The following is a 20,809-nucleotide window of genomic DNA, read 5'->3' on the forward strand; positions in this document are numbered from 1 at the left end:
AAATGGATTGACTGCACAGAACTGTCTTTGAAAAAGTGATGAACAAGTTGAGAACTTATGAGTAAAAATTAGGTGGCAAGCCAACAAAGGAAACCTCGTGGTTGGTGTTTACTGTAGGGCACCTGAGCAAGGGGAGCCTGCTGACAAAGCGTTCTTACTTTGACTACAGGAAACATGGCGCTCGCATATTCTGATCCTGCTGGGGCACCCCAGTCACCCTGGCATCTCCTGGAAAAGTGGCACAGCAAGCTGAAGCAATCCAGGAGACTCGTGGAGTGCATCGAGGATAATTTCTTAATCCAGGTGACAGACAGCCCGACCAGAGGAGAAGCATTACTAGACCTGTTGCTTACTCACAGGGATGAACTAATTAGAGATGACAAGATTGGTGGCAGCCTGGGCTGCAGTGACCATACGCTGGTGGAATTCACAGTCTTGAGGGATATCGGCCAAATTAAGAGTTGAGTCAGGACCCTGAATTTTAGGAGAATAAAGTTTAATTTGTTTAAGGAATTACTGGATGGGACCCCCTGGGAAACAGCCCTCAGGGATGAAGGAGCTGAACAGAACTTACAGCTCTTTAAGGACATTTTTCTTAAAGCACAAGAGCTCTTGATTCCCACGTGTAAGAAATCAGGAAAGGAAGGCAGGAGACCAGCATGGCAGAGTAAGGACCTCCTGGTGTAAGAAGGCAAAGCACAGGCACTGGAACCAGGAACATGTATTCAGGGAAGAATATAAGGATGCTGCCTGGATGTATAAGGATGGAATCATGAAAGCTAAAGCTTAATTGGAGATGAATTTGTCAATGGATGTGAAGAATACTAAGGGCTTCTAGAGGTACAATGCACAGAAAAGGAAGATTAAAGAAAAGGTACCACCAGCACACAGTAAATAAGACAGGAGAAGTAGTGACAACTGACATGGAGAAGGCGGAGGAAGAGGAGGCGGCTTCAGAAAGAGGGCACCATCAGCCACATGTACCATGTGGCTGGTGGTGTGGAACCCTTGGAGGTGGAGCCACCCGAAGAACAGGAGGAACTGATGGAAGTGGATCCACTTCCAGCATAGCTCCCCTGGCACCACTACACCATGCAAGGGCTCCCCTCCATGACACCACGGCAGTGGTGTCACAGGAGTGCCCCACGTTGCAGGAGCGCCCTGCGTCGCTGGAGCACCTGCCATTAGCTGGGAGGCCCAGCCTCTGCACCTGGCCATCCTGCTCACCCATTCCATCTCCCAGCATCAACAATTACTATGTTGATTGCCATGGGTGGAGTGAGCCCTTCTTTCCCATCCCTTGTCTCCTCCCCCTATCAAAGAAAAACAGACCACCAATAAACCAAGAAAACAACAGTAAAAATGCTTTCCTCCTCTTTTGTTTGGTACTTTGGCAACTGCGTCTGGACTCCTGTGTCCCCTCCTGGTCTCCCCAGTCCAGGAAAGACACTGATGAGTGGGGTGTGGGCCCAGCCCAGGGCATTCGAGTTGGTATGGGGACAGGGCACATAGCACACAAGGGCAGGCTGAGGGAACTGCCTCTGGTCATGAGGGGAGTGAGACACTGGACCAGGTTGCCCAGAGAAGTCGTGGATGCCCCATCCCTGAAAGTGTTCAAGGTGAGGCTGGCCAGGCCTTTGAGCAACACGATCTAGTGAAAGATACCTGTCAGCCTCACCTCTGTGCCTGCGAAGATCACGGAACAGATTGTCCTAGAAGCTATGGCACATGGAGAACAGTGAGATGATTTGAGACAGCCAGCATGGCTTCACCAAGGGCAAGTCTTGCCTGACCAACCTAATGGCCTTCTACGATGGAGCGACTGCATCAGTGGACAAGGGAAGAGCTACGGATGTCATCTATCTGGACTTCTGTAAGGCCTTTGACAAGGCCCCCCACAACATCCCTCTCTCTAAACTAGACAGATGTGGATTTGATGGATGGACCATTCAGCGGATAAGGAATTGGCTGGATGGTTGTATCCAGAGAGTAGTGGTTAATGGTTCACTGCCTGGATGGAGATCAGTGACAAGTGGTGTCCCTCAGGGGTCCGTATTGGGACCAGTACTGTTAAATATCTTCATCAACAGCATAGACAGTGGGATTGAGTCCACACTCAGAAAATTTGCAGATGACTCCAAGCTGAGTGGTGAGGCTGACACACTTGAGGGATGGGATGCCATCCAGAGGGGCCTGGGCAAGGGTGAGAAGTGGGCCCATGTGAACCTCATGAGGTTCAACAAGGGCCAAATGCAGGCTCCTGCACCTGGGTTAGGGTAACCCCTGGTATCAAGACAGGCTGGGGGATAAGAGATTGAGAAAAGAAAAAATGGACACGAGCTTGCAATGTGTGCTCGCAGCCCAGAAAGCCAACCGTATGCTGCGCGGCATTAAAAGAAGCATGGCCAGCAGGTCGAGGGAGGTGATTCTGCCCCTCTACTCCACTCTGGTGAGACCCCACCTGGAGTACTGTGTCCAGCTCTGGGGTCCTCAGTGCAAGACAGAAAAGGACCTGTTGGAGCAGGTCCAAAGGAGGGCCACAAAAATGATTGGAGGGCTGGAACACCTCTCCTGTGAGGAAAGGCTGAGACAGTTGGAGTTGTTTAGCCTGGAGAAGAGAAGGCTCTGGGGAGACCTTATTGCTGCCCTTTAGTATGTAAGAAAGATGGAGAGAGACTTTTTACTGAGGCCTGTAGTTATAGGATAAGGGGTGATGTTTTTAAACTGAAAGAAGGTAGACTTAGATTGGTTACAAGAAAGAAATTGGTTTTTATGATGAGGTTGGTTATGTATAGGTTGTTCAGGGAAGTTGAGGATTCCTCATGATCAGAAGTGTTGAAAGTCAGGATGGACAGGGCTTTGAGCAACCTGATGTAGTGGAAGCTGTCCCTGCCCATTGCAGGGGGGGTTGGACTAGATGATCTTTAAACTTCCCTTCCAACACAAACCATTCTATGATTCTATAACCATTTTAGATTTTATGATTTACTTCCATGCTGTAGAATGGAGAATTTTAAAAAATGGGCAATATTGCTCCTTCCCTATGAATCTTTTAGCAAGATTTTAATGTGCTAGTTTTGATGGCTATTAGGATATAAACCAATCACAAACAAGCAAAGTCCCATAATGGACCTGCATTCTGGATCCTGCAGCTATATAGATGCTCATCTCTACAAATACTAACTTTGCCATATACGTGTATACACACACGTACACACAGCATTTATTAAGCCCAAACAGCAAATTGATTTTATGCCTTTGAAGAAAACTTTCAAATACAAAGCCTATAAATAGATGATGTGTTGCCTTTCTGGCTCAGTAAAGAGCCTGAAAAAGGTCTCTCAGGAGGTGTGAATTTGCAGTATCCCCTCTTTATTTCACTGAGATGTTAATTCTGCAGTCTAAATTTAATACTTTATGTTTATTACTGTTATGGCAATTGCCATCATGAGGGAAGGCAAGACACTTGCTGAATTTGTCTAGTCATCAGGAAATAAATCTGTACAGAGAGGAAACAGCCCAGTACGTCCTCATGTGCAGGGGGGAAACATCAGACTACTTGATGTGAAAAGTACCAGAAACTACTGCAAGGACCAGTATGCAAACCACAAACGGGCCTAAATAGAGTTGGATATGACAAAATAGAGAGCCACATTGGATGTATCCTGCAGCAGCTGATATGAACATGGCCGTCCCAGGATCTGGGTGCACGGGGCTCGGAGCAGTCTGCAAAGAGATGACTTGTAGCTACTGCACACATGGTGCCACGGGGCTATGTGCAGTAGATTGAACAACATGCGATCCTTCAGACAAAAATTGGCTGTGTGGCAGCCTTGCTAAAGATGGGACTTCTCTTGCTTGCTTTTCCCCCCCCACAAACATGGCCCAGCAGAATCATTCTCAAGCACAAGCATGCACACAAGTACTTAACGCTCTGTTTTGCTATTCCCAGCCCCCATAAATTTATGCTCATGTAATTACTGCTCCCTGGTTGCCTACTGATAGCAAGTTATAAATAACCACACACACCCCAAATTAGAACTATTTTCTATTTTTTGTTAAATCCCAACTGAACAAAATGTTGTGATGGGTCACACGAGATCTCTCTTGCCTGCACCGGTCAGGACAGGAGACTGCAACACCACCAGCAAAAAAACCCCACCAAAAGTGTGGCATGCACAGACCAAGACAAATCTGACTGTGTTATAAAGCCATCAATCCTGTATTCCCTTTGCTTGCTTCATCTGTTGATTGGTGTTTCTACAGTGGGAATGGATTTTTGCCACGACCTATTCTATCGGAGTTTGCATTTAGATAAAATGTAAAATATTTCTGCTCTATCCAAATTCCTAATTTATACTCCAAGGTGCCCCTAACTAAGATTAAATGTAAAATATTTCTGTTATTTAGATAAAATGTAGATAAAATATAATTCAGATAAAATGTAATTTAGATAAAATGTAAAATGAAATGTAAAACATTTCTGTTCTATCCAAATTCCTAATTTATACTCCAAGGTGTACCTTACTTACAAGGAATTACTTATCATTAATGTAGCATTTATTTTAATAGTGGAAAAATGGATGTCATCCCGTGAATAATCTTGTTAGTCACATGAAATTAATCTAGTATTAAATAAACAACAAGAACAAAAAATGTTCACCTTATATTCGAGTTGCAAAATCTTTGTCACAGGAGCCACATCTTTATTACATACAAATACCATATTTGCCACTAGGACTTCTGAATCTCTATTTTTAAAAGGTTTGTGGAAGGAACTGTCTGGAAATCACATAAGGTCAACCCCCTCCCAAGCAAAACTAATGAGATTGAGTTGCCCAGTGCCTGTTTGAGATGGGAAGGTCAGGACATGCACACAGTTTCCCCTTCACTTCTGATAAATTTCTTCGAGCTTATAACATAGCAAGGAAACCCACTCCCAAGCGTTAATGTATTTTGAATGTCTGCATCAAAGACGCAGAGAAATACCTCATTTGTGAGACCAGGCGAAGTTTCAGCTGCTAACCAGTGGAGACAGACACTGCATTAGAAAAAAGAATGAATGCAAAACTGCATCCATGCTAATATCATCTCCCACTTTTGGAGCAGCAGAGACAATGCCTGAACAAGCCGCTACCCATTGCACTGCCTGGCTCATCACTTAAATAAGGCCAGGATAAGAGTTTGGCTAAGGACCAAGGGGCAGATTTTTTTTTTTGAGGTATTTAAATGCCAAGACATAATCAAGCTCCCAGAAGGATTTTCAAAAGCAATTAGGAACCCAAGTCCTGAGAGTCCATTGGTCCTTCTGAAAATCCCATATGGTATCAAATTATCTGCAGCCTTTGACATCTAAATACCTCTGTATCCTTGTGCTGCTTCCACTAGGGACTGTCCCCCTTGATTTCAGCAGGGCGAAGCCTTCATTGGGAAAAGCTGTGAAATTTCTTCCCATTCTCTAGTTCATCTAGTTTCCCCGAAAAATGGGAAAACTTATCCTTCTCTTCTTGCCTCATGAAAATGTTACTGCCCTGTGAACTATGCTACCTGAAATTGTACGAACAGCATTCAATCCCCTGGCCATGGCTGCGTGGGTCTTTGCTGTACAAACAACAGTTTGCTTTGATCTGATTGTGGTTTACTTGCCACAGATTTCACTGCAATGCCTCTCCGATCTGATAGTGCAGATTTGCAGTTTCTTTTTTTCAAGTAGAAATCCCTTTTAGATCGGTAAGTGACGCAAAGGCTGCAGCATCCATCCCAGTCCCATCGGATGATGATGGGCCAAACGCTGCCCTCTCTCATGTGCCTCTGTCGATATAAATCGGGTTGCCTGTGTGGGATCTCAGGTTGCCTGTGTGGGATCTCAGGACTGCTGCTCATATACATTTCATCCTCAGAAACATGATACCAATCTATTGCACAAAGACTGCAAAAGAATTGCAGAGATTTTTTTTTTTACTTTATAGAAGAAAATGTTCCCTTGGTGTGATAAATACTGGACATGACTTTTGCTCAGGCTGCAAATAGCAGATTACTTAATCATCTACTATTTAAGTACCTGTTTGTTTTGTTATGAAGTGAAACTTTTGAGCAAGATCATATTACACGTCAAGTGGCTTCCTGCATCCTTAAATATTAATCCTCAAGTAAAAACAGATTGAAGGTAGTCCCAGGGTCACTTTAATAAGCCTGAGCTGCAGCGTCCCACTCTCTAGTATCCCACACTACATGTTCCCCACCCTGTCTTTTTGCCAACACTAACATTTTTGCAGCCTCTGGATGACCTTGGCAGGAGGATGGGGATGGGGAGGTGAGCTGGGAGGGACCCGATCCTCGGGGGATACGGGGGCCATCACCAGCGGCTGGGAGCAGGAACAGGGCTGGAAAACACAGGGCAGCCCTGCAGGGAGAGGGTCCGCCAAAAGCCTTCGGGTCTTAAGATGGAGGCGATGGAAAGCATTAAGGGGGCAGCTGTGAAAAGAGAGAAGCCCCTTGGAAAGGGAAAAATGGGGAAATGGGGGGTGGTGAGGAGTCAAAGTGGAGCAGAAAGAGTGGAAGGCCATAGGGGTCTCTGCAAGAAATAGGGATGTGAAAGAAAAGGGCAGGAAGAGGAGAACGGCAGGCAGGATGGCAAGGGAGGAGAGAGGCCGGGGCTGGGGGTGTGCGGGTGCAGGCAGGCGACCAGGCGTGCGGGAGGGAGACGCGGAGACGGGAGAGACCCGAGACAGAGCCAGGGATATGGGGTGTGCTACCCCTCGCCCCGTGCCTGGTACCGCCGGCACCGGCAGCTCTGGGCGGTGCTGGGGCGAAGGACGCGGCCCTGCCCTGCCCGAGGATGTCCTCGACCCTCCGAGGCGCTGCCGTTGCGGGGCGTTTACCGGCGGGCGGGCGGCGCACCCGGCCGCTGGCACCCCTGGGCGGGCACCCTCGTTTTGCCGAGCGGGCCGACGCTTTCCTCAGCCAAGAGCCCTCCTCGGTAGTGCTGCGGCGGAGAAGGCACCGCGCCCTGCTCCGGCACGGGGTACTGGGTAGCCCGTTTTCGGAAGGGAGCCCCTGCGTCTCCCCCAGGGCCCGGCAACGGGGGCTCGCAAGGACCGGCGCACCCCGCCGCCTCCCCCCGGGGACCCCGCCGGCCGCGTCGCCGCTGCGGCCGCCCCCGGGGAGGGGACGCGGCGCAGGACCCGGCCCCTGCCGGCTGCCCGGCCGCCGCCTCCCCGGGAGGGGGACGGCGCCACTGACGCCGCCGCCGCCGGGGGCCGAGCGAACGGCGCCGGGGCCCGGGCCCCGCCTGCCCGCGCTGCCGGCCCTGCCCTGCCCGCCCCGGGGGCGGGGCCGGCGCGGCCCCCCCCATCCCCCCCCCCCCCGCAGCGCATTCGCCGCGGGGGCCCCCTCTTCTGTGACGTCACCGCTGTCTAAAAAAGCGCCCCGGCGGGCGGGCGGGCGACAGGGCGGGCAGCAGCCGCAGCCGGAGCAGGACGTGCCCCGCCGCCGACATGGTGTCCCCCGTCACCGTGGTGAGTGCGGGCCGCGCGGCGGGCGGGCGGGGGGCAGCGGGACACGCGATCCCTCCCACGGCCGCCCGCCCCGGACGGTACCCCCCCCCCCCCCCGCCTCTTCCCCTGTCGCCGGTGATCCACAGCCGGTCCCCGAGGTGCTGCCCCCGAGGCGGTGGGTGCTCCCAGCGTTGGCGGAGACCCCCGCGTACCTGGTGCTCACCCCGGCCCTGCGCCGGTGCCGCCCCCGGCAGCTGTTGCTCCAGCGGTGGTTCTGCATCTCTTCCTCCTCTCGTCGTTTATATTTTTAAGGGAGTCTGTCATCCGCCGGCTTTAGGCAGAAGACGCCCGCTCGGAGCGGCAGCGCCCCGGAGCATCTCCCTGCCCCCGCGGCCTCTCTGCCCTGGCAGGCACCTCTGCCCGACCACCCGGAGGTGGCTTTGCCGTCCAGGTGACGGCTTGGGCCGGCCACCGCGCCGGGCAGACCGTGCCATAGGCTGGGCGACCTCCCGCCGAGACCTAGTCGCCCCTGACAAGCCAGTCTGGCACTTCTGCCATCAGATGGGGACGATGTCACCTGCCTGTCTCATGGGGGAGTCATGATGCTTAATTAACATACCCAGGAATAAGGTAGCGACTGGCCGCTGTCCTGTCAATAGGTGACGTGTGGCAGCACAGGTGGATTGACGGCGCAAAACTGGTAACTGAAGTAGCCGTGGCTCACGGCAGGCTGGACCAGCAGTACCAGGTCCTGGCCCTGCAGGTGAAGGGGGGTGTTTGGATGCTGGAAGAAGACAAAATGCTTCCAGCCAGAACAGCAGAGAAGCCACGGTGTTAGACACGCTGCATTGCATGTTCCTCTTTCTAGAAAGTGAGGGATTTGTCTGAATACGCGTGCTATAAGAATAGCTAACTGTTGGTGGGAAAGTTGCCTGACGCTTTGCTGCGGCACTGAACACCTATTGCTGGTATCCTGGTTCCCTGCGGATCCGTTGTCATCCTGTTTTGAAATATTGTGGTTAATGGCCAGTTCATTGCATTCTCTCTCGCAGGTAGGAATCCTGTCCCTTCCCAGTTCTTAACTCACAAAGCCAGGGTTCAAAACTTTTAAATTGCTTTGCCAGTTCTGCACAGCAGCCTGTATTGTCTGATACTTCAGATGAATTTTCCCCCAGTTATTAACATGTACCTGGTAAGTTCATCAGCAGTGCAGGGGTGATTTTTATCTTTAGAGACAGAGGGAAGTAGCTTGTAAATGATACCATTGTAGTGCCAAAGTATTTTTTTTTTCTTTTTAATGCTTTTCAAAAATAGCTAAAAAGGCTTGGTATCTTTGTGCGTCTGTGCTGTAAGCTAAAGTCATCCTTAAGTAGTGCTTTTGGTTACAGTGAATTGTGTACATGTACCTCGGAAGTAAAATCTTAGGCTGGGACAATACCGGAATGGCTCAAAACCTGGCAGAATTTGTTTCATAATCCACAGGAGGCAGCACTTGGCTTTTTAAGGCTAGTGAATCAGGGTGGTCTTGCAGAGTGTATTTCAACTGAGCTTTGAGTGGAGGCAAATGACTAAAGCATGAGTATGTGTTGGGAAGGGTATGCGTAGGCTTTATCTATACCAGATATTACGCTTTAGGAAGGTAATTTGGGAAGGAAAATGAAAAAAAAAAACAAACAACTGCTTTCTTCACTTGCCCTTTTGACGTGTAACAAAGCATGTTTCTGCTCTGGCTTCATCCCTGACATATTGACTCTTTGCTTCACGAAAGGCAACTAACGCAGGTGTGAAGCTGCAGAGAGCTGGAGGGACGATGAGACCAGGAGCTGCGACCAGAGCTGCAGCTGTTTACCGTGGCAGTACAGGTGGGAGGGCGTCTCTTCCTCCAAAGAGCTCATAAAAAACGAGCTGCAAGCCTTCAGTCTGTTAAGGAGCAGTTCTTTGCACATCACCTTCACTGGGTTTTCACGTTGCTGTTCCTCCGAAGGAGCACATCGGCCATGCTGTGGTCTGCGAAGGGCAGGCTGGAACAGTGTCGTGCAGCAGCATGTCCTGCCTGGGGGCATGGTGCGGCCCCTGCACAGCTGCTGGCTGGAGCCACAGAGGGGGTGAGAAGCAGGGTGGCTGCACAGCTGGTGGGCTCCCACCGGGAAGTCACTTCCTGAAGGGAGCAGCAGTGGGCAATTGGTTTGGTCACAGCTAGGTGCTGCCCGTTGGGCCCAGGCCTTATCTCAGTACCGCACTGCCTTTTGCTGCATACATAGACCAGGTGTTGACGTATGATGGGGGTGCTCTCTGTGGGGGCAGCACCTGAGGCAGACTCAAATTAGCCAGAGGAATTGATTTGTCTACAGCGTATGTCCTCTCCCAATGCACTGCAGCATCAGCCTCGATGGGGAGGACACCAGAAGAGCACAGCCGAGAGTGACATGATTTTGCTTCCCATTTTCAAAGCGATGGCCTTTGTACATAACTGCAGCAGATGGCCCTCGCTACTTACACACAACCTGGTCTCCTGCGTCTCCCCCTCTTTCCTTCTTTAGGCTGCTCTTGTAACAAGAGTCAGAAACCCTGAGCTCCAGGTCTGCTGTACAACTGACACTGGAAGAAACCAGGCAAGGAGGCACGGTCCATGGAGCGGGAGCTCGAGAGAGATGGTGTCTTGGACTGCTTGTTTGCGTGGGCTGCCAGGTGTGCATTGTGGGCTGGGGGGTTTGGCACGTCCACCCCGCGTGCAAGGAGAGACGGTGGCATCGTGCAGAGCTAGCCAAGCTGTCGTCTCTGGTGCTGCAGAATTCAGATGTGCTGAGTGGGGAGCATGCCCACAAATAAATGAGTCTGGGGCCAAAATACCTTTTAACATATTGTGCCAGGTCCTCAGCTGGGATAAAGCTCTGGTGTCTCGCTGATGCCAGAGTCTAGACTTGCATGGTGCTGGGCTGGGGCAGAGAAGCTGTATTTGTCTGCCGGTCCTGCTCCAGCTGGTGAGCAATGCTCACTCTGGTTGGAAGTCACCTTGGAGGGAAGCTTTCACTGTTTACTCCGCTAGGCAAGCAGGAGCATCCTGCTTAAAAATTATTCTTCTTGACACTGCTCTGATTAAGAGCTGCTTTTTCTGCATAAAGCTGTGTGGGCTCAGAGCCTGCAATTGGAGAGCAGTATGAATACATGGTGCATTTACTTCATGGATATGTGAGGTTTAATTCCCTTCTTGTTCAGTCATCACTGGTCCCATCTTAATAAAAGTCCTTTCTGAGACTGCCTCGTTAGTGATTTTTGTCCGTTTTTTTTTGCTTGTTTGGGTTTTTTTCACTATTGGTTAAGCAGTTTTTAGCATGAGCTTGTGGGAGATAGACCTTGCCCTGAGGACCTCTCTGCCCAGCAGGCACCATGATTGCAAGGCGCTACAAATGTGCAGGAGATGAGCCTGGAGACATACAGTCACTCTGGCATTTACATAATGCTCCTCGCTCAAAGGGACCTTATTTTTCCCCTAAAGTTAGGGCTAAACTTAGGATAGGGCTTCACACCACCTTGCGGAAAACCTGTTTGGGAAACATAAAGACATTAATTGGCTGAGAATAGGTCTCTTTTGGGGGGCAGTTATAGATGATACTGGTGTGTATTTTGGAGCAAGATAAACTATGGGTTCTCATCCTTACAGCACCCCGCTCCATACCTGATTTTTACGTGGCCTAGCACAGTCCTATATGTGGGAAGGAGGTGAAACTCCCTGTGTGGGACAGATTTTTGCTCAGAAGCCATATATTAACAATCTCCATCCCTTCCCTTTTGTCCTCTGATGTATTGGCATCTTTAAATGGAGATAGCTGAGTTAGGGAAGAATACGTTGTTTTGGCTGCGTCAAGCAAAGCTCTTTCCCCCCTAGATGGGAAGCAGCCAGCAACCCTCCCAGGAACAGCCCCTGTCCACCCTCCGGCTAGATGCAGGATGTCACTGTGGGGGACTGTGAAGGTCACTTACAAAAAGCAGGCAAAAACCCTGAAAGGTATGATCTGAAAAGGTAATAAAGAGTAACAAATATTTAATAGGGCTGGAGAATTGGGTGGGTGTCGTTTGAATTTCTGAGGAGGGGCCAAATCACACTGATCCAGATGAATATAGAAACCTGATGTAAATACGTTGCTTAGAGACTCTGTGCTATGGACAATTGTAGCAGTAGTAGGTCTAAGCATAGTTTTAAAGGTTTATTATTAGAAAGTGTGCTCCATAATCCTCAAACTGCTGTTGAAAACAAGAAAGCCAGATCACACTTGGAACTGTTTCAGCCTTTGCTTCTTAAATAGAGGATATATTATTTCTGCATTAATGAATAAAGTGTTAGCAACCATCTAAGTCAGAAGTAACTCTTACGGTAGAGAAGTTAATTTTACTTGTTCTCTTTGTTTATACCCAGCATTGTTGCTTTCATTGTAATTTCCCCCATTACTTAAATACATAATAAATTGGGATTTTATTACGCAGGAGGCTTGTAAACATGCACATTTATATACCACATAGACAATTATGGAAATATGGCATTTGTATAAAAACCAAACCAATTTAAATGAATTATAGAAAAGCTTTCTAAACATCTGAACTCAATGAAGTAAGGGAGGGAATCATCTCCTTAGGTAAGCTTAGCAAGATCTTAGTAGCATTTATGTCAGTCACACCTTCTGGGGGAAGGCTAAAAGCTTTGCTCCTCCTGAGCAAAAAGCTGTGCTGATTTATGCCAGCTAGAGCCCAGGCATAGTGTTACATGCCACGATTTATTTTTTCAGACTGAACTTGCGCATTCTTCCTATGACATTGACATTCTTTGCTGTAGCTGTTGCTATGAGAGGGTGGGTTTAGATAAGGGCAACTGAAGTTGGAGGCTAGAAAGTGCGGGCTTCTCTCATGCTCTTCCCATTCCCAGAGTGGCTGCATTAAGCAGTTAGTGCTGATCACTGCTGCAGGCAGTGCTGTAGATTAAAGGCTTCATTAACTCAAGTATATCACTCAAGTCACACGCGTCTGTTGTTCAAAGTGTGCTTTGTGCATTAAGATTATGGGTCCAGTTCAGAAGCCTGTACTTACACATAATTCCTCTGAATGGTCAGAGATTCATTTTGTCCGTTCTCTTTTCCTGTTCAAGTATCTATATCCAAAATACACTAAGTGCGATAGAAGAGCCAAAGTTATCTTTCTCTGTGGGTAACTGCATAATACTAAGGAAATAATAACACCAGTGAAATTAGACTCTTAGAAAAAGATGGCATCTGGAACCCGACTTCTGCTAGCATGTGCAAACTCTGGAACAGCAAAAAGATTATTAGTTATATAACTCCCTTCCCTCCCGGAGGCCTAAGTGGCTATTATATTAGCACCTAATTTTCCTACTGCCCTTCATGTCACACGATGCCCAGCAGATTTGTCATTACAATAGAGATGGAGGTTTTGCTTACTGCAACATGCCCAAAATAAAGGTGATGGTTATTGCTTCTTCTAGACCACTTGTGCCCTTCCTATATCCATATCTTATACTGCCATAATCTAAATAGCATTTTAAACTAATGGCAGGTTTCTACATGACAAGTGTGTCAGTCTGGAGCATCCCTCCATGTAAAGCTGAGCGTGAACAAGTATCCAGGTGACATGGAGCAGAAAGCTGTGTCTAGGAGATGATTACACACCACCAGAGCTGAAAGGTGGTAGGTGGGCTGGGCAAGAGCTTTCCTGGAAGATTTCTAAATGTGCTGGGGTGGGAAGGATTTCAGATACCTGCGGAGAGCCTGAGGGCTCACGCTGCAGACTCTCACCCAGAATTGCACAGGGCGCAGTTCCTTTCTAGGTGCAACTTGTGTCTTGTGTTAATTTAACATTGCAGGCTGCCTCTTGTATTGCAAATCTGACTGTTAATGAGGATGGTGGTTGTTTTGATTCACCTTGCTGTGAGCTTATGGAAATGCCTTGTTTCTACCAGCGGGCTACATTTTCTCCCAAAACCTAATTTGTATAGATTACTCTAAATCATACACTTTCCAAAACTGAGGGGAGATGACACAAGTCATGTTACTGAATTGGCCTTGGGACTTTTGCCAAGTTTGAATGGTGAGGTTCCATTTTTTGCCCCTCATCAGACACCAGCTTTGTAGACAGATATGGCACCAGCTGGCATCAGACATTAAATTTCCAATTATGTATTAAAATGAGTGCATTTCTGCTAGTGGCAAGTAGCCTCTGATCGAATCATTGCTTGAGATTGAGGGTAAATTTGAAGTTAAGGAAGCTGCACATTTTTCAGCACATACTACATGCATGGGGCAGATCCTCAGCCTTATATGAGATATTTTGTCTCCCATGGCTTTGTCTCCAGCAGAAGTGGGCTTGTGCCAGCTGAGAGCCTGTGACCATAGCTTGGCTGCCGTATCCCTATTTGCTTGTTGGGTTGTTTGGATAGCAGTGCTGACTTGTGCTCCATTGCAAGAGAAACTAAGCAAGTTGCATGGCTTTTCCCTGCAACCATGATATAAAAGGAGTGTGATGACAAGTTTATCACTTAATTGATGTTTGTGAAGTTTCCACTTGGCTAATGTCCCTAGGCATGGTCCGCATTTGTATATGCAGCCCGATTACAGCAGGGGTTTTGCAAGTGAAACCCTTGATGTATTAGTGTAAATCCTGGGAGCGCGTGGGTTAGTGTTTGCACAGGTTAATGTTTGCACCTGCCCACCCCACATGTGTTGAGATTGGCTGGTAAAGTCCAGTTTATCTTCATGCAGTTTGTGTCTGATACTGACTTGCCCAGGTCACGACATCTTGGCACAAGAATAGATATTGGAAATAAAATCTGTGACTCCACTGTCATATTTTGACCTTACCTCCTCCTATCTCTTAAAGCATATTGGTTCCATGATAACATGAGGAGGGCTGCTGCTTTTTTTACAAGGTACCAGAGTGACACCTCTCTAAATACACATCTTTATTGGAGTACTTTGCTATTTTCCTTTCTAAATTTCTTTAACATCAGTGTTGCACGAGCTTTCAGCCTGCAGGACATGATACACAGGTAGAACACTTCATTCAGCTTTCCATTAGGCACAAGACAAGCTGAGCTGTCCCTCCTGGGTTTCCCAGCACAGACCTGCTTGCTTTTGCCAGATTTTGGTGACCTTACTGCAGCCCCTTGCGAGGATTCGTACAGCGAAAGTCTCTTGCATAGAGCTGCCAGCTTTCCCAGACACTGGAAGCTGCCTTCCCCTCCTCTCTCTGTTCTGCCTTCCTGTTGCCTTTGCAAAAACCTCAGCTGCCAGGTGTATATGAATCTGGTGTGTGGCCAGAAAGGTGAGCCACAAAAGTGCTTTTAGGGCGCTGGAGGCGGTTTCACCCTTGGCACGTCTTTGGGAATGGCTGGTAGGGCTAGTACAGCCTGGCATGTGCCATCTGCCTTCTCTGTTACTCTAATGGCTCTTTAGCTGTTATTGTAAGGGGCTGTGACAGCACCAATGCCTGCAATGCGCTTCATTTAGACCTGCACAGGCCCACAGATCGTGGGTAAAATGAGGTCATCTCTGCTGAAGAAATTGCTTTTGGATGGAAGGCCTCCGTTTCCTCCCAAATACCAGTCCCTACTGGCAAAGCAGCATGTGGCAGGGAAGAGCTTTGCTAAGTGCCTGTTTCCCCTGAGTGCCCAGTCGTCCAGCGATGGGGTGGCTGTGGCCCTCCAACAAGTACATAAACGTTGAGGTGGGTTGTGGGGTGCAAATAAGGCTGGAAATGGAGAGTGAAGGCCAAAGATGGATTTCAGCTCTAGGGACAAATTACTCAGTGTGCAGATCCCTCACTGCTGTTACATAGAGGCTTAGCCTGCCCTTGGTGCTTACAAGGAAAGAACTGACGGTTCTTCCTGGGGCATTTTGTTTTGGGTCTGCACCCATCTCAGAGAGACTGGAGAGAGGCCCCAGTCTTGCCCCACAGCTTGTGGGGCATATGTCAGTGTGTGGCACTTGTCTGCAGCAACGACCCTTGCAGGGGGTGCTGCTTTCTGCTGTGGCCGTGTCCACCACAGCCAGCATGCTGGGCTTACCCAGCCCCTCCAAGGTAATGCTTAGAGCAACGTAAAAACTGACACTACTTTTTCCTGGGTAAAAGAAATCTGCATTCTCTTTCACAGAAGAGTGTGATATAAATAATGACAAGTCTCCTGAGAATGTGTGCTTGTAGCCTGGAAACCATCCCCGGGGTGAGTTGAGACTTTTCCATAAGCAGTAGAAATTTTTTATCTGGATTTTGGTGTGACAAGCCAAATAATTGCCCCTTCCCATGCTGAGAGGAATTGCCTGGGACAGCCACTGACTGCGCGTCCCAGGGTGCTGGCTGGCTCCTGAAGCTCCCTGTGGCTTCACAGCATCCCCCTGAGGTCCTGGGCAGCACTAGGGGATGCAGCCCCACCTGACCTCCGTCACCTAGGAAGGGTACATGCCCTTGCAGTGGCAGCACTGCAGCTCTGATAAGCAAAGTGAAAAGACAAATCTATTGTGGTACAGGTTTTTACACATCTGCAAGGGGTTCTTTTGTGAGTGTTACAGCAGAGGAAATGTTCAGAGAGGTTTACTTTCTGCTACACAAAAAGGAAGATCGTGAATCCCAGGAGGAAAAAGCAATCTTTGCTCTGAGATAAGATGCTGGCAGGCAAATGCTATTTTTTTGCTTTCATTTCTGAGAGACAGTGGACTACCCTGAAAGCTTTAGTCTGTGACAGCTCCTTCGGCCCTGCAGAGACATTTGAATTCTTGATTGGTTTAACAATGTTGGTCATTGGCAATGGTACGTTGCTGACGGCACTCAGAAGGCAATCTCCAAAACTGCTGACAGCTATAGGATTGCTACAGATGTGGAGTCCATTATTACCACTGCAGGTTCAAAAAAGGTTTTTAAGATAGCCCTGCTTGTGGTCCTGTGCCAGTCTGGTAGACAGGACAGATGAAAAAAGCAAACCCAACCCAACCCAAAAAAACCCTAGCAAAACAACATACATCCAAGCAGAGTCTTCAGTTCAGGGTGAAAAGTGTTTGTCTGTAATTTGAGTTTTATAAGTTAACACCTGCTGAAGAAAGGCTTTGCCCTGTTGAAGGCTTCCGTGAGGTCCTAGGAAGCTAAGGGCAGATACTCAAGTGACTTTCTAAAGTATTGGCTACTGTAGCAGTATCTCACTTTGTCTGGTATCAGGGTTCCCTGCTGATAACAATAGGTCCTGCATAGCGGAGGCAGGTCCCAGACATGCTGTGGCACAGCTTGTTGACCACAGTTAGCCAAGCTAACCCGATTTCTTCTATTCAGTAGAGGAGATACCTTTATGGATGCTGTAACTTCCTTAATTACTGGAGAGAGCACTGTGGTCCGGTGTCTCAAGGTAGCTTTGGGCAATGTCGTGGTGAGAAAGGCAAGGATCAGGAGTGGGCTTCTGATGCAACACAGGGCACAGGCAGTGCCCTGATGCGGTGGGGATTATTTCCTTGGCTCCAGAACTACCCGCCTGTACTTCAGGCTGTTATGGGACCATTCCCTCACATTTCTAAGGCCTCCTACAGGAATCTGTTGAAGGCAAGACTCCAGTTTCCTATTTGTGGCTTTTCCCCACACTATTTTACGTTCCAGGTGTTTGCAGATGCATTTTTTTAACTTGTGGGTATATCAGCAGAGAGCTGCAATGTCTAAGGGCTCCCAGATTACATTGGCGGCTGAGCCAAACTGACCTCATCAGCAGATCTGTGAGCACAGTCAGTGTAACACTCAGCACCTCGTGTTTTTTAATTTCTTCATTAAGCAAGACAAGACAGGACTGTTGTTGTATTCGTATTGCAGTTTTGCTAATGCGGGCTTTGCTACATCTATGTGAGTGGCAGCTGGGGTCCTCCTGCCTTAACTTGGGAAGGGACAGAAGCGAAGGCTGCCTGCCACCTTTGTTAACGGCTCATCTTCCTCCCTGACGACTGCACAAGAATTAACGGTTGCAGCTGTTTTGTTGCCCTCTGGAGAAGGCCACAAAGCTTATCTAATGCCTGTCTTTTACCTTCTTGATCCATTTATTTAAATACGCTTCATACAGTGTGTGTTCAGTGCAGTTTTCTGCTAAAAACTATCCTTGAAAATCCCCTCCAGAAATTTACTCCCATACAACAGCTGATAGGCGGTTTTGGTGGTAGATCACAACATGGCTAACCTAAAGCACTGGGTAGCACAGACTTCTCTTGAGCAGTGTCTTCACCTTGGGACAGACAGCAGCCTGTGGTGGAGAAATCGCACTCCGGAGAGCAAACATCAGGAAAGAGACCTTTGCAACAGCCGCGTCTGCAGTGTGGCATGGCTGGCACTCCCACCACATGATGAGCCTTGCTCATGTTCTCCCCAGCTGGCTCAGTACAGAACGTCCCGTTCTCGACGCTTGCCTTCTGCCGCTCAGCTGGGTGGCCGTGCCGTGTCCCCCCTGTGCTGAGGCGTGCTGCCGCGCTGCAGGGATTTGAGCTGTGGCTTTCCCTGGGAGAGGCTGGTGCAGGCAAACATTGCATTGCTGCCAGCCAGCTGCGGGGAACTGCCGCTCCAAATTTCCTCCCTTCTTTCCACATCTTGGGGGGAAGACACTCATCTGGAAGATTTTAACCTCAGTGCTGATAGGTTTTCATCCCTCCCATGGTTAATCCAGAGATTAGGTTGAATGTTGATGTAACTGCAAGTCGGGCAGAATTTTGTCGTGGAAATGAAACTTTTTGTTGTGGTTCCCATTTCTGCGTGCAGCTGCGTGTGAAGCAGCCCAGCCCTCCACAGGGGCCCTTGTTAAATGCCAGTTTGATTAATCCTCACCCACTGCCTGCTCTCCCTTGCTTCCACCAAAGGGTGATTTTTCTGATGCCAAGAACTTGTGCAGCAATATATCTGAGTTCACCACCCAAGGACTGTGAGGGCCTGTGCCAAATTTTTAATTGTATTTTTCTGGCAAAGAGCCATAGCTTGGTCTTAAGAAAAAGAAGTATTTCTAGCTCTAAATTCTGTGTCAGTCCATTGTGGAGCAAAGCTGTGAAGTGCACCTGGAGCTTACTTTGCTTAATTGGAGAGAGTAAGAGAGTACGCAGGCTGCTGGGGTAGAGGGAAGGATGAAAGAAGCCAACAAACCAGTCCTATTTTGCAGGAGGAGTTGAAGAGAACCTGGGGGTTGAATAGTTGCCTTGACCCACTGCTGCTTCCACATGTGGCTGAGCTGGGAGGATGGTCCTTTTGCAGGTGGGAAGCATTCAGGCTGAGCTGTGTTACTTCTGGCTTGCACTGAATGATGTAGGCTCTCCTGTCAGACAAAACCATGATTTTTTGGCCACTCAGGAACAGGTCTGGCTGGACAGCCGATCACGAGCTGAGTTTCACTGCATTACTCTTGCTGGAGAAATGGAGGCCCTGAGTTGTGCTGGGGAGTGCCAGTAGCTGCAATAAAACACCACAAGGCCTGGCAAAACTCATTGCATGGCATAAGCGTAATGGAGACAGGATTATCAGCACACACATTCTCCCAAAGGCAAATCACGTACCATCTTCTGGGTGATTTATTAGCTATTCTACAAGCTCATTTTAGATGGAGCCTCTATGGTCTTGTCTCCACTTGAGGAGAGGAGGGTTTATCAATCACCCTGAATTTCCTGCAGCATGTGGAGCCTGTTTGGAGCCATCTGCCTTGGATGCCTGGCCCATGGCACCTCCAACACAAACATAAACCCTCTTATTAATTGCACAAATATGTTGCACCAACAGAGTATTTCAGGCAGGTTGATTGGCTGGTTCAGTAACTCTTCACCACTCTCCGTAAACAAGCACTTTTTCTCAGAATTTTATTTGTGAACAACTTGGGGCATGTATGAGCCAGTGCCTTCCTTGACAAAAGGCAATTTGTTCTCCCCCAGGAGCGTGTTTGCTTCTGCAGGAGAGCAGAGTTGGAGGTGAAGTGTTTTGGACTCACCTACACTCAGCAGAGCATACCAGTTAGGGCTGTCCCTGCCAGCCCTAATAGTTCAGCAACGTTGTGGAGTCAAAAGTCGACTGGATGGCCCCTTTACATCTCATCTGTCTCCTCCTCTCTCACCTCTGCAAGCCACCCAGGAGAGATGCAGAGCTGTGCAGCCAAAGTGGCCGCTGGGGCCTTTGCTCTGTGCCCAGGTGAGGCCGTTGTGACGGCCTCTGTGTCCACCCAGGACAGGGAAGATGTAAATGGTGAATCTGAGTACTGAACAGCTGAATCTTCCATATTATATGCACATCTGCCCCCCTGACTAAAAATTCCCTCTTTTATATTAGTTTCAGTGAGTACACATGCAGAAGGCTTGATGCTGCACCATCTGAGCAAAGGTGGGAACCTGCAAGCAAGCCCCCAGGAGGATGGCAGCTTTGCAGTCAGCTTATGCAAGTTGATGGGCAGGAATTGCCCAGAACTGCTGCGTTCCTCCTGGGTTCAGCAAGAGATGATGGATTGTTGAATCTGGGTGAAAACTGGCTGCCTCTGGATAGGATCTGTGCACACACAGGCTTCTCCTTAACCATTTTGGTTAAGCACAAAGATGGGGTTTCCATAGGCTCAGCCTGATGGGGAATTGTGTTGGTTCACTGCTGCTCTGTAGATGAGAACCTGTTGCACATACACATACTTTGCCCTAACTTTGGTCCATCCCCAGGCTGAAGCAGCTCTCCCTCTGTGACTCAGATCGCACAGAGGATCATCAGTGCCTTGCAAAGAGCCACATGTTCTGGGGAATGAGAAACACGAGCCATGGGCTTGCAGTGGCAGCATAATACATGGCAACAAAAGTCACATAAATATTTATTGGTGTACAACTGGGGGTAAGAGCTATTGTCACAGTAGGGCAAAACCAAGGCAGGATCCACAATGCAGGATGCCAAAAGCCAGGAGAAACAGCTCAGCCATGGATACACAAAATGGTACTTGGCCAGCCAAAGCCGCCAGGAGGGCTGGGTGGAGGACAACAGCCCAGTTTTTTTTGGCCAGTGCGCAGAGTCAAGCTCAAGTGTTGCTCAGTGGAATAGCTGGGGTATTATTTTTAAACACTGTTCCTGGAAAGCAGCGTTTTACAGCCCAATGGGCGTGTGCCATATCCCCACAGCAGGTTGGCACACAGCTGGTGTCTGGAAGAGGCTATATACTCATTTTCTGTGCAGGCTGATTTTGGGGACTTGTGGAGAGAAGAGCGTTATTTGTTACTCCACGTTGTTTCCTGGGACCAGTGCAAGGCTTAGGAACAGTGAACTTCGTCCAACCTTAGCATTTCAAAGCAACA

General features: G+C 48.7%; 1 protein-coding gene across 1 annotated transcript in view; it reads left to right on the forward strand.

The window, feature by feature from the left end:
* Positions 1-7,394: 7,394 nt before the first annotated feature.
* TMEM86A (transmembrane protein 86A) overlaps positions 7,395-20,809 on the forward strand; it is a 29,795-nt gene continuing 16,380 nt past the window's right edge. The window contains exon 1 of the mRNA XM_054198912.1: positions 7,395-7,517. Coding sequence (XP_054054887.1) covers positions 7,497-7,517 — 21 coding nt within the window. The 5' untranslated portion in view covers positions 7,395-7,496. The remainder of the gene's footprint in view (positions 7,518-20,809) is intronic.

Source organism: Rissa tridactyla, chromosome 4 (assembly GCF_028500815.1).
Source record: "Rissa tridactyla isolate bRisTri1 chromosome 4, bRisTri1.patW.cur.20221130, whole genome shotgun sequence".
In the NCBI taxonomy this organism is placed as follows: Eukaryota; Metazoa; Chordata; class Aves; order Charadriiformes; family Laridae; genus Rissa; species Rissa tridactyla.